This window comes from Emys orbicularis, chromosome 1 (assembly GCF_028017835.1).
Source record: "Emys orbicularis isolate rEmyOrb1 chromosome 1, rEmyOrb1.hap1, whole genome shotgun sequence".
In the NCBI taxonomy this organism is placed as follows: Eukaryota; Metazoa; Chordata; order Testudines; family Emydidae; genus Emys; species Emys orbicularis.
Window position 1 is genome coordinate 46,396,083 of NC_088683.1, and position 13,521 is coordinate 46,409,603.

General features: G+C 42.3%; 1 protein-coding gene across 1 annotated transcript in view; it reads left to right on the forward strand.

The window, feature by feature from the left end:
- The window catches only part of AASS (aminoadipate-semialdehyde synthase), a 50,037-nt gene extending 37,059 nt beyond the window's left edge, over positions 1-12,978 (forward strand). Inside the window, exons 20-24 of the mRNA XM_065417473.1 lie at positions 2,071-2,166; positions 4,426-4,541; positions 7,235-7,323; positions 10,875-11,051; positions 12,845-12,978. Of these exons, the coding sequence (XP_065273545.1) occupies positions 2,071-2,166; positions 4,426-4,541; positions 7,235-7,323; positions 10,875-11,051; positions 12,845-12,978 (612 nt within the window). The remainder of the gene's footprint in view (positions 1-2,070; positions 2,167-4,425; positions 4,542-7,234; positions 7,324-10,874; positions 11,052-12,844) is intronic.
- Positions 12,979-13,521: the final 543 nt, after the last annotated feature.

The following is a 13,521-nucleotide window of genomic DNA, read 5'->3' on the forward strand; positions in this document are numbered from 1 at the left end:
TCCCAAAGGAAAACTGTCTTCTTGCACAAAACAAAATAATAATAAAAAGCACTCTCTGGCCAACTCTCAAAAACACAAGGAAGCTTAGAGCTAGTTTTTGTGAATGATAAGAGTAATTTGATGTCCCCTTCTTTCTCTTTTGCTCTGAGGTGATACCACAGGGATTTGTTTTTGGCATTTTGTGGATATGAATGAGGTGTGGTGTGAATTTTTTTTTGGGGGGGGGGGGGGGTTATGAAAATTCCACTGCATTATATCCAAAAGGATTGAGTTGGTCCCTTTCTGTCTTTGTGCAAAAGCAGAGCTGGCTCAAGGAGTTAGTGAAGGATATATTGGAACCTTTCACCTTCTAAGTCCAAGTATGGTTTATATTGGTCAGAAGCTCTAATAATATAAGGCCTCTGTGAAATGACTTTGTTACAGTAGGTACTGTGGTTACTAGGTACTTTAAATGCTAAGTGATGGTTGGTCTAAATCTAGTTCCCAGTGGATAAGTGTGAATTTTAAAAAAACTAAAAAATATCCACCAACTTAGCTGGCATGAATTGATATTCTCAGCTGTGAGGTAAAGACATGAATGGCCGTGAAGACTGCACTACTTTCTTATCTCAAGGAGTTGGTCCCTCCATTTTAGGACTGAAATACATTGGCAGGGTTTTGTAGGGGAGCTTGCAGTATTGCTTTTTTTTCCCTGTCCTGTGGGTATCTAGTGGACTTCAACCTCTAGCACTGAGCATAAACTTTAAAAATGAATGTAAGGCCTTGTCTACACACGAGTTGCACTGACAGTTAAATCAGAGCAATCCCATTATGTGGACATGAAAACTGGTTTAAGAGCAGCTTATCTGGATCTAAGCTTAAGTAGGTAAGGAATTAAGTCATGTAACAGAAATGTCTGGATTTGTCTCTACTGGTATGGATACATCTACGCTACAGTAAAAACAAACTGCAGCCCTGATTCTCAGAGGCTGGGTCAACTGACTTTGGCTCACTGGGTTTGGACTGCAGGGCTAAAAATTGCAGTGTAAATGTCTTGACTGGAGTCCAGGTTTTGAAACCCCTCAAGGGAAGTGGGGTCTCAGAGCCTGAATGAGCCCTGCGAGCACAAGTCACCTGACCCAGGCCAGTAACTGCGATGGCATTGTCTTTATTGCAGTGTAGACCTTCCCTTTGACTGCAGAATATGGTGCCCGTGTGATTTCTCTGTGCCAGCCACTCTGGAGGGTGCTCTGAATGAAATTAGCCTTTTGTGGGAGTGTATTTTATTGTTAACCTGGGTTCTTGTCTTTCCTGCATCCTGTGCTGTCTACATAGTAATTAACATCCAATTGCTTTGAAGAATTTACAAATGAGCAGTATTTTGTTTATGAAGTCTTTTTTAATGTCAGAGAATCAAGAAGCAGCAGTTGTATTTTTTAAATGAAAACCTTCGAATAAAACATGCTGCTTTGTTTGCCTTTAAAAAAAAAAAAAAAAATCTCAGTCAGGAGATTTTTATTGCAAAGGCCTAATAACCTTGACAGTGTCCCTTAGAATGCATTCCACTTCTATGCTGTTTGCAGCTCTGATATTTCTGGAGGAAGAGCGACATGTTTGTACCCTAGGCATTCTTAGCCCAAATCTGATTTTACTTACTGTGGTGTAAACCAGGAGTTAATCCACTGATGTCAGTGCATGTACTGATGTAAAATTGGGGGTGAGTGAGCTCAGAATCAGGTCCTTTGTCTTTAATTTAGCTATTGGCCAGCTGAACAATTATGACAAGCTTTCCTTTGGGAAGGTACCAGTCAGCTGACCCCTTTGATCTGTTCAACCGATGCTACTTGCTGGGGAAGGGATAGCTATTTCTTCTGCAGTTAAAGAGCATATTGAAAGGGGTAAGGGAGTGGGGAGGGCAGTGAGGTTAAACCCTCCTTGGCATCACGTCTGACTGTTGCAGTCTTCCCATGTGCGTAATATTAATCATGGCGTTGTTTGTCCTTGTCTGACTGTAGTGGGAAGTATGTAAATATTCACCTGAGCATCAACTTGCACTGTGCAGCATTTATAGACAACTTTGTTTTGTTTTAGGGGTATTCGAAAGCCGTGGGAGGCTTTGTAAAATTAGGTTTAATAAACCCAGATCCATATCCTTTGCTTAGCTCAACGGCACTACCTATAACCTGGGTAAGTATGTAGGATTTAATTTTTTTCTTCTTTCCTTCATTCCATTAATCTTACCCAAGGTTTGGGATTTGCTTTCTCTGGGAAGCCTGTGTTGAGTTCTGTTCTTCTGTGTTTGTAAGGAGGTTGAATTCTTAATGGCCTTTATTGCTCATAATTCAGCCCTCACTGGCCACTGACATTTGGCCACAGTTGGAAGACAGGATACTGAGCTAAATGGACCTTTTGGTCTGACCCAGTATGGCTGTTCTTATGCTCTCAAACCCAGAGGCTTCTCAGCATGCATTTTATTTCCTCATGACACCCCTCTTCCCCCTTCTCCCCCTCCCTCCCCCCCCCCGTGCCAAGGAATTGCTTTTACAAGCCTTTTCTGATGCAGGTTGCCCGTATGAATATATGAGAACTTTCATTCTATATATCCTTGTGCATATTTTTAATTTCCTTGATGGATATTTTCAAGTCCTGCCCTCCTCTGCTGTCTTCCTTTCCACCAGTTTTGCAAATTCTTCCCTTGTTCTTAAGTTTACATGTAGTTTTTCTCCTAGACGTTTCTCCTGATATTTGTCATCTGCAAACTGCCACTCAAGGGTCAGAAACTCAGCTGGTGTAAATCCCCATAGCTCCATTGAGGTCACGGGGAGACTACACTGATTACTCTAGCTAAGGGACTGGTCTACAATGTATTTTTCCTTTGTTCAAGGCTGCCTGTGAATGTAGGACAGGGTCAACTGGGGATGGGGGTAGCTAAGAAGGATACAATTAGAGGCTTAACCTCTGAGAGTATGTCTACACTGCAATTAAAAAGCTGCGGCTTGCCTGTGCCAGCTGACTGGGGCTCAGGCTAAGGGGCTGTTTAACTGTGGCGTAGACATTTGGGCGTGGGTTGGAGCACAGACTCTAGGACCCTGTGAAGTGAGAGGGTCCTAGAGCTTAGGCTGCAGTGTTTATATCACAATTAAACTGCCCTTAGCCTGAGCCCTGCAAACCCCAAGTCAGCTGGCATAGGCCAGCTGCAGGTGGCTTATTGCAGTGTAGACATCCTAAGAGCCCAGAATCTAGCCTGCCTGAACATTTTTCCTGTAAACTATTTTTTATGGAAAATGGGTTTGTGATCGAAACCCTCCCCCACAAATGTCCACTTTCTGCAAGTGTTTTGGGTTTTTTTTAGTGAATGTGACTCCAGGATCTGGGGCTTTAAAGAAACTCCAACTGTGATAGGACTCGCAATAGCATGAGAAATGGCAACGCTGCCATTTCAATGAATTTTATCCACGTGTATTAACAACGACAGAGTTGTCCTCTCCTATGACTCCTTAAGAATTTTTCCTTTTATTTCATTTCTCTTGTACAATCTTCCAGGTCACAGCTTGAGGCTTGCTGCTGAACTGACTTTGTAACTGCCACACACTTGCTTCATACATGCAATCCTGCTTTACAGCTTCCCTTCTTATATGTTTGGAAGAACATGGAGCAAGAAATAATTAGCATTAATGAAAAATATATTCAGTCCCTGAGAGAGAGAGAGAGATGGGAAAGGATTTTTGGGTAAACATTTGTGAGATGACTAAAATCAGGGCTGTTGGCAGGTTGCCGCCATTCTGTCCTTTTCCCCCCTTCCTTTTGTAAATTGAAGTGTCTACCCCTTAGGCGATCGTTCTGGCCTTCCGATGACCTGCCCCCAAACAGGTGGTCTTGGGAGTCACCTCATCAGTCCGTTTCCTCCCTTCTTCAAAATGGGATTCCCCCGACTCTCACCTGCTTTAAGAACCCCCCAGCCAAGCAGAGAACCTCTGGCTCCTCTGACACTTGGTCTCTGACATTTGCCACCAGTTCAACATAAAGCAGTTCTGGGTTCAGTGTTGTCCTCCCCCACTGTCTTTTGTTTGTTTCACGTTCCCATGCCCCCCTTCCCTTGCTCAGCAAGGGGGCAGGACCCAGGAGAGACAGGTAGTTCAGAAAGAGTGCTGGCTGGAGAGACTGTCCGTGTGTGCGCACATGGATAGCCCATCCCCTTTCTCACTCCCTGCAGTATGGAGAAGGGGCAATTGGCTCTCTCTGCACTTTAGAATTCTGTCCTACCCTTGCTTCCCTGGAAGCAGAGACCTTCCTCTCTTCTCTCCCGCAAACTCTAGAGATTCACTTTGTCCTCTGTGATCTGCACCTTTAGATAAGCTAGTTTCCTAAAACTTCATCCCAGGGGTATGAGAAGAGGTCCCAGGCCTGCAGGTGGTTACTTGCTATTTGAATTTTTTTTGTAACTAGAAAGAGCTGATGTGTAAGCTGCTTGGACTCAAACCTTCTGCCGAATCTGCTGTCCTTAGAGATGCAATCTACAACAAACTGGAACAGGACAACAGTCAGCTGCAAGCAGTGGAATGGTAGGAGATTCCAGTCATGATTCTTTTTTTTTTTTTTCTTTTCTTTTCTTCTTTTTTCTTTTTTAAGAAAGCCTTTCTAGAATCCAAGTATATGGCCCAGAACATGAATGTTAGGGTTTACTAAACATAGTCATTCAGAGTTTTTCCTCTAAACTTTACTTTTAAACCTGTGTTTTGATGATCATGACAAACGTTTGGCAAGGCCTGATCCTGCAGTTGTTACACTTGTGGACGTGTTGCATGGGGATAAGAGCCCGCATTATTAACCTTCTAGAAAACTGAGAAGTTTGACCCTAGAGATCTCTAAAATATTTAGGAACATTCTGTTGGGTTCCTTGCATTGCAGTTAACCAAATAGTCGATTGACACACTGATGATTTTGCATCACACTAGCAATGCTATGATCTAATGGAGAGGTCTTCTAGAACTACAAGGATGCATTTAAGTTTAAAAAAAAAAAAAAAAAAAGTGTAGTTTCAGACAGCAAAAATTTGTCCCCTACTACCACCTTTTGGAGTATTAGGGAACTGATACTCAGTCCTCACAAAGATGTGTTTTGCTGAAATATGGTGCTATAGAAAATGGAAATCAAACGAAACATCCACTTCAGCCCTATGTTGGTGTGAGTTTGGTTTGGTTCTGTTTGTATAATTGGTTCCCCTTTTCCCCCCCTGCCCCCCAGGTGTGTGTGGGAGTTAATGGTTTCTGAATGTTTTTCAATGGGGACTAGTGCTTTTATGTAGCTATCTGTTTAGTTGTATGTTGTTTTTAAAAAAAAAAAAAAAAAAAACCCAACAACTTAATAAAGTCATAAAGAAACCCACACACATCTTGAGGGATGTATGTGGAGGTGAGGGTTAATGGAATCCAGTATTTGCCAGTGCAACGCCATTCACAAAATATTTCCTAGTATCTTAGCAGAGTATTTTTGGAGCACTGTGTCACCTGGGTTCATATACTCTGCTCTGTTTCTTTGCAAAATATATCTTAACCTTTGTCAATGATAAAACTAGTAATGTCTGACCTCATGGTGACAAGAGAGCAAGGTGTCTAGCACAGTGGCTAGGATATGGTACTGGCAACCAGGAGAACTTAATCTCTTCCTGCTCTGCTGATGACATGCTGCTTCACATTCAGGAAGCCACTTTTCTGTGCCTGCATTTTTTTCTCAGCTGACCAATGGATGATATGTTTTTAATTTGTAGATCGGACAATGCTTTGCTAAGGTATTAAAAAGCTTGTTTATTGCTGCAATGTGACCTAGTATTACGTCTACTCTGTAGACCTTGCATATGGATGAACTTTTGCTGGAATTAATCCTAGAGATGCTCTGCGCTCCCGTTCTGCTGAGTCGCAGGGTGGGTTGATTTAAATTGGCAAGCAGGAAACCTCGATTTAAATGATCAATGTTCATCTAGTTGTGCATTTGTACTTTTTTCCTAAAGGTTCATTCTCATTGGTTGGTATAGCCATTAAAATATGTTGATTTGTGGTAGAGCTCATACAAAAATGCATGAAAACAGCATCTTCAAAAATGCTTTGTATTAACTAGAACTACCTTAAGTGTTCTGGATACATAAGCAAGAAAAGGTTCTCAAAAATGTTTTGCATTTGGAACTAACTGATTTACTAAACAGGAATTTCAGTTAGTAAATTGATCAATTGTTTCTGGTCACCATGGGCCAGCTTTTTGAAGATATTTAGGTGCCTGAAGATGCCAATAGGTGCCTACTGGTGTTTTCAAAACTGTCTGAGCAGGTTAAGTGCCCCTAACCCCTTGAAATCTATGGGGGTTAGGTGTCTTCCCTGCTTAGAATTTTTTTGAAAATACCCTAAGGTATCTATTTGTATTTTTTTTTAAGGCACCTAGACAGCTTTGAAAATCTGGCTGCATGTCCTTCAAGTTTTTAGAATTCGTAGATCTTATCTCCCACCTGGTTTTTATTTCTAGATGGGAAGAGGAAAAACAAGCTTTCCTGTTTTTTTTTGTTTTTTTCTCCCCAACATCTAATTGGTTTCTCAACTTTGAATGAATTGATCCAAATGAAGAAAATATTCTCTCTGCTACTGCTAGCTAAACTGAACCTAAAAGTAATTAAGGCAAAAGTTTTTCTACACAACAAACTGAAGGTGCTTACATTTGGAAACATGTAAATACCAGCATTCACTCCACTGGAAAGACTGAAAATAGATTCTTACTTTATGTGGTTCATAAAATTGTGGTGCGCCTGGCACACACCCATATATAATATAGCTTGAGCTGACCTCAAAAGTTAAAGATGTTTTCCCCCGATTCTCTATAATTAAACAAGTACCACTCTTTAACTCGTTTAAAATTTTGAGGCGGACTCATTGATGCAGCATATTTTTTTTGTTTGTTTAAATGATTTTAATATATTCTAGTAAGCTTAGGCCTTAACATGAGTTGTTATAATTTCAAATTTAATTTTAAACAGGTTTATTTCTCAAAAGGGAAAAAAATAATTTAAATTTTTTGTTTAAATCACTTTTTTTTTTTTTTTTATCCACCTGTGCTTTCGGTTACATAGATACAGGGTCAAAATTCCACATGATGTCCTATTGCTCCTCTCCCAGAATTACACACGAAGGACCTTGTCCCTCAGTTTGTGTATTGTAGAATGTAACTTTCAGAGGAAAGCAATGATCTCATTCTGTCGTCTCTCTCTCACCAGGTTAGGGATACTTGGAGATGAGCCAGTTCCTATAGCAGACTCCATTGTGGGGGCACTTGCCAAGCACATGGAGCTGAAGCTGCCCTTTGGTACGTAAGCCTGCTTTTATTTCACATTTGAACTGAGGTCTTGCCTACACACACTCAAGAAAATTAATCTGAATTAAGTAAAGGTATGGATTTTAAAGTGGATTTGTTAAACCCTCTGTGTGGATGCTTTCAGGCCTGGTCTTCACTAGGACATTAGGTCGATATCACTATCTCGCTCAGGGGTGTCAAAAATCCACATCCCTGAGCGACGCAGTTAAACCGACCTAACCCCTGGGGTAGACAGCACTAGGTGGATGGGAGAATTCTCCCATTGACTTAGCTACCACCTCTCAGGGAGGTGGATTATCTATGCCAGTGGTCACCAACTGGTTGATTGCAATCAACTGGTTGATCCTAGAGGATCTCCCAGTCAATTGTGATCTCTGGTGGTGCAGTGTGGCTGCCGCTAAGTGGCGCGCCACTTTCTCCAGCTCCCATTGGCTAGGAACGGCAAACCGCAGACACTGGGAGCTGAGGGGCTCCATGCCTGTGAACGCTCCAGGTAAACAAAACGGCCAGGCCCGCTAGCGGCTTATCCTAACGGGCCGGGAGCCATAGTTTGCCAACCCCAGAAATATAGGGTCGGCTTATGAAAGGGTCATACAGTTTTTGCTATTTTTTACCTAACCATCTTGGGGGTTGGCTTATAAACGAACAGGCTAATGAACGAGTATATACAGTAGTTCAGTGTTGCACAATCATCATTAACTTCTGCTCTGCCTTCTCATCTTCCTTGGAAGGCACAGATGAGCAGTAAGGGAACCAAAATCATCTTGGTGACTGACTTCTCCATGCTGCTGAGGTTGCGTGCTGGGAAGAAATGCTATGGGGCTGCTACTCTGAGTGGATGGCCTTTATCGTAATGGCTGGAGACAGGATTCCTTGTGATTATATGGCTGTCTCCTCCATGGGTAGTCATGTAGGCCCTGCTCCACAAAGACTTTAGCTGCCAGTTTCATGCTGGGATCCCCAAGACCCCCGCTTGGCTGTTGCTTAACCCTGTTGATGTCTAAACTCATGAGGTACCAAATTTTAACTGTAAAAGTCACCTAGGTGCCTAAGTTTCTGCTTCAGGGTATGTGCCTGCCTGAGGCAGCAGGGCACCTGAATTCCTATCTCACATCTAAGCCCCAGTGCAATCCTCAAACCAGGTGGATATAGGCAGATGAAACACCTGTCTTGTCTGCTGGGTCTGATCCATTGGGGTGCTCAGAGCACACCTAACTACATGGAACAGCCAGGTCGAGGAGGAGAAACATAGGAGGATGACACCCCCCCCCCCCCCCGTAACTTTTAGCTCAGTGGTATTCACCTGGGACCCAGGTTCAGTTTCCTGCTTTCCTTGATGAGGAGGCGGAACATGACCAGGGGTATCCCACCTCTCAAGTGTGTGCCTAATCACTAGACTATGGGATATTCTGAAGTGGGGCTCTCCGTCGCTCCTGTGGAAGCTGTTCCACGTGATATAAATAATTAAATATAGTTTGGACCAGAGAGAGAGTGAGAAGGCCCCAGGCACCACTCGGCACTTCCAGAATGAGAATGGCCAGATAACTGAGATGTGTGAACAGCTCTGTTCATCTCAATGGATGTTCTCATCTCCCCTTTCTGCCTTCCTCCGGCCTGTTCCTTCTCCTCCCCTGCCCCCCCGCCCCGGTGTCAGTGCTTGTGAGCCTCTGTTATGTACCAAACTATGCCCATTCGTAGCCCATGCCCATCCCAGTCCCAGCATTGTTTGGTACGAGCATGCCTGTTTTCCGTTCCCCACCCAGAGGGACAGTCCTCCGCAGATCCTGACTGACATGGGAAGGGAGCAGAATCTGGGAAAGGGGCTCAGACTGCCCAGAGGGGGGATGACAGGGAGAGGGGTTTGGAACCCCCACAAGGGCAAGTCACCCCAGATCCTGGCTCACATGATGGAAGGGCCCCCCCCAGAAAATTTAACGTCCTTCTATATTAGCTGTACTACTCAAGGCATGTTTCCCAAAAGTATAAATCTCTCTGCCTCTGTTGAAGGGGGTAACATCATGCCCATTGATTGTTCTCAGATTTCTTCCAAGCTTCGAGTTCAAATTCACAATGCATGGGTGCAGCTCAGGTTCAGTGGCCACAGTGCTTCCCTTTGAAGGCTCCAACCCTGTTTTAACAAATCTCTAATCTGCACATCCCATTTCAAATTTTTTGGTTGCAGCTGTTTTCCTCACTTAACCCTGAATAACTTCTTCAATATACATCTCCCACCCCAAGGGGCAGTGAGTGCCATACTCCATGTGCTAAATCCCATGTGACTCAGATCAGTTTGGGGTGGATCAGAGCCATAGTTTGAGCCCCAGATGTGGGTTTAAAAAACAAAAACAAACAAAGCAGAAGAATTTTAGAATGATCCAAGTTTGGACCAGCTAACACTATTCAGCACCTCCATGATGCATAGTAAATTTTAAGACCATCTGAGTAAGCATGTGGATTTTAAAGCACGTAAAGTAGGCCTTAACTGCAATGATGAACTGCAACTCCACTCAAATAGAAATTAGTGTTGTACTTAGTAAATTGTGTCTTCTATATATACAGCTGATCCAAAGGTTTGTGCGGTGGAAAAAGTAAAGCAGTGTGGTACTGAACCTGCAAAGCACATAACATGAGCAGTCCCATTGAAGCAAACGGGATTGCACATGTTTTGAGATAAGCATCAGGACCAGAGAGCTCAGAGTTATGCAGGATCAAGACTAATCACAGTATCCATTCTGTGTCCATTTTATGGATGGCTAAACAGACGTGAAATAACCCGAGGTGGGAAAATTAATAATTCAGCCATATAAAGATGCATCTTCAGAACAAGAACTACATTATAAAGTGGTTAGCTGGTCAAATGGCCATATTAGCCCAGAACCATTGTGGGTTAATTTTCTACTTCTCCAAGGGTTCCATGACTGGGTTTATGTAGCCAAGTACAGTGTGCCTTGGGTAACTTTACCACTGATGCAGCTAACCCTTTTTACATGGCTTTTCAATTATCATGGGACTGATTCTGATCTCACTTGTGCTGATGTGAATAAGGAAAGTCTCCAATGAAGTCCGAGTAAGTTCAATAGGACCCATGCTCCATATTACAGAACTGTTCTCATTCTAACTTGGTTTATTTTATATGTGAAATGTTCAGGATCAGGTGCTTAGCACTGGCAGGTGACTGTTCGGGTTAAGCAGAAATAAGAGAATAAAGCAGAGCACACACACATTTGATTTGTAAGCTCTTGGGCCTGCAGCTAATCTTCTCATTGTGTGCACAGTGCCTAGCACAATGGAGCCCTGCGTTACCGTAATACAAATTAAATTAATGGAGATATCCTATCTCCTAGACGGGACTTTGAAAGGTCAGCGAGTCCAGCCCCCTGCCTTCACTAGCAGGACCAAGTACTGATTTTGCCCCAGATCCCTAAGTGGCCCCCTCAAGGATTGAACTCACAACCCTGGGTTTAGCAGGCCAATGCTCAAACCACTGAGCTATCCCTCCCCCCTATTAAATGATATATAATAATCTAGGTTTGTCTCTTTAGGTGCTGGAGAACGAGATATGATAATTATGAGAAATGAAATAGGTATCAGGCACCCATCTGGCCATTTGGAAGATAAATTCATCAATCTGGTTGTGTATGGTGATGATAAAGGATATTCTGCAATGGCTAAAACTGTAGGGTACCCCACAGCTATTGCTGCTAGGATGGTTCTAGATGGTAAGTGGCTATTCATCCTATACTATGAATATACAATAATTATTTTAGGGAATTGCTTCACACCTTTCTTTGTGTTCTGCTACCTCTAGAAAATGTAGAAATACACCACAGGGCTTGTCTACACTGGCACTTTACAGCACTGCAACTTTCTCGCTCAGGGGTGTGAAAAGACACCCTCCTGAGCGCAGCAAGGTTCAGCGCTGTCAAGTGCCAGTGTAGACAGTGCACCCAGACGCTCCCAGCACTGGTAGCTATGCCCCTTGTGGAGGTGGGTTTTTTAGAGCACTGGGATAGCTCTCTCCCAGCGCTCTGCTGCGACTACACAAGCCACGTTAAAGCGCTGCCAGTGTAGACTAGCCCACAGTTTATATAAACCACCTTTAGAAAGTCTTTAATTGTTCCTATATCATCTTAAACTGATTTTTTTTTTTTAATTTCCATTTTTGGGCATGGATGTGTTAGTGATTTTCTTAAATCACTTTGTCACTGATTATTTCTTAAAATTTAAACTGTACTAAAGGCATGTTAATGGTACTTATTAATGACTAACATCTGCATAGAAGCTTTCATCCAAAGGTCCCAAAGTGCTTTTCTGCCTTTAAAAATGATCTACAAAGTCTAGGTTAAGAGTGAAAACTCCATGACATTTTTGGTCCCCTCCTAATCTTTATGCTGAATGGTTTTAGGGCCCACTGCTGAAACCCCAGAGTAGCTCAATACTAACTAAACTACAAGTCTAGCCGTGCAGACCGATTCCTGATTTGATTTTTCAGAGATCATGTTAAAGGAGAGATGGGAGGGATGTTAGATCATTTTGAGGAATGGGAGCTACTCTTTCTCCATAATCAAAATCTTCCCTAAAACCACAACCAAAAAAGTCACTCTTTGTGCTCCATCTATCACTGCTTTCCAGCGTGATCATGTGCACGCAGAGAAGGAGGGGAGCATTACTGTTGCATGATGCTCTATCCTTGCTTCCCCTCTGGAATTACATTGTCCCCTCTCAAGACTGAGATCCTACTCATTCTGTGGCTTACAAGGAGATTGCTGAACCACAAAGATCCAAATTCTGCATTTACTCCCATGAGTAATCCTGTCAATCAATGGGGCTAGTTGTGTGAGTAAAAGTTACTCAGCATGACTAAGGATTGCAGAGTCTGACCCAAGATATTGAGAGGCTTCAGCTCACTTGCAAAATCTTAACTATCCTTAAAGGATTTTGACCATTGTTACTAAATGTTTTTGCCAGGGAAGAGAGGCCTTTGACATGGCAAATAAACTTTTGTTGCATTCAGCAAAGAGATCTTGACTCACAACAGGCTAAAGCTAGTTGCTCTCATCCCCACCCTCTGAATCATTTAACTTTTGAGGCCTGCATTCATGTTAACCAACCAATGTTAACCCAGACTGTATATGTAAATAAGCATGTGCTTATTGGTTGTGGCCACGTTCAGATCTGTTCCTTTATTGGCTAAATGGAAATGAAGAAAAACTTTCAGAGTCTGATTTCACCTTGCTCTTTTTAGTTTGGTTTAAAAGGGAAGAAATTGTTCCACACCTGACACTCATGGCCAAAATGGAAAGTCTTCCACATATTTTGTTGGATCCATTTGAAATGTGCAAAAAGTTCTGTTTTCAGTATCTCTTGAAATAAAGATTGACTTTGCTTTCACCTCCAGGCAGCATCAATACTTTACCTAACAGGTCAATAAATCTTGATATACACTGCAACATAAATTAGTATATGCACATTAGTCTAAATATCATGTAATTTCCTTTTTTTAATCTTTCAGGTGAAATTGATGCCAAAGGCATGGTAATTCCATTGACGAAGAATATCTATGCACCAATTCTTGAGCGCATTAGAGCAGAAGGCATTGTATGTAGTACCCAAAGCATTATCCGACAAGAACTAACAAGAGATTGAGCTTGATTTTTTTTTTTTTTTTTTTTTTTTAAGGATCTCAGTTAAGCTTCCAGTTTTATGTACACAATTGTGGGCCCACTACTTGAGTGTGCCTACAGACTGAGGCACAAATTATGCCCTTTATAAAATTATCTACCTGCCTTTATGTGGGCCTAATGAATATTTAGATGTACAAATGGTAGCACTTTTCCCTTCAAAACTGTGGGGGCTGTTCAAGTATCCTGGCCAGAGCCAATTGGCTTAACAGGTCACATCATAAAGTGCCCAAAGCCTTTTGCCATGAACATACCTTACAATGCATTATTACACTGTATAATACAGTAATGATGTATTCGTAGTATACACTTTGCTAATAAAGAAGATATCTAAGGAGATTTTAAACTCCGTGTATATCTTTAGAACATGAGAGCGTGTTATTGGCAGAAGCATGGAACTCTATTGTAGGAAAAATCTCAGGGTTAGGTCCACAAAAGGATTTAGGGCCGTAACTGCCACCTTAGGTTCCTAAATCCAAAATTTAGATCCTCTGATCCCCACACAGCT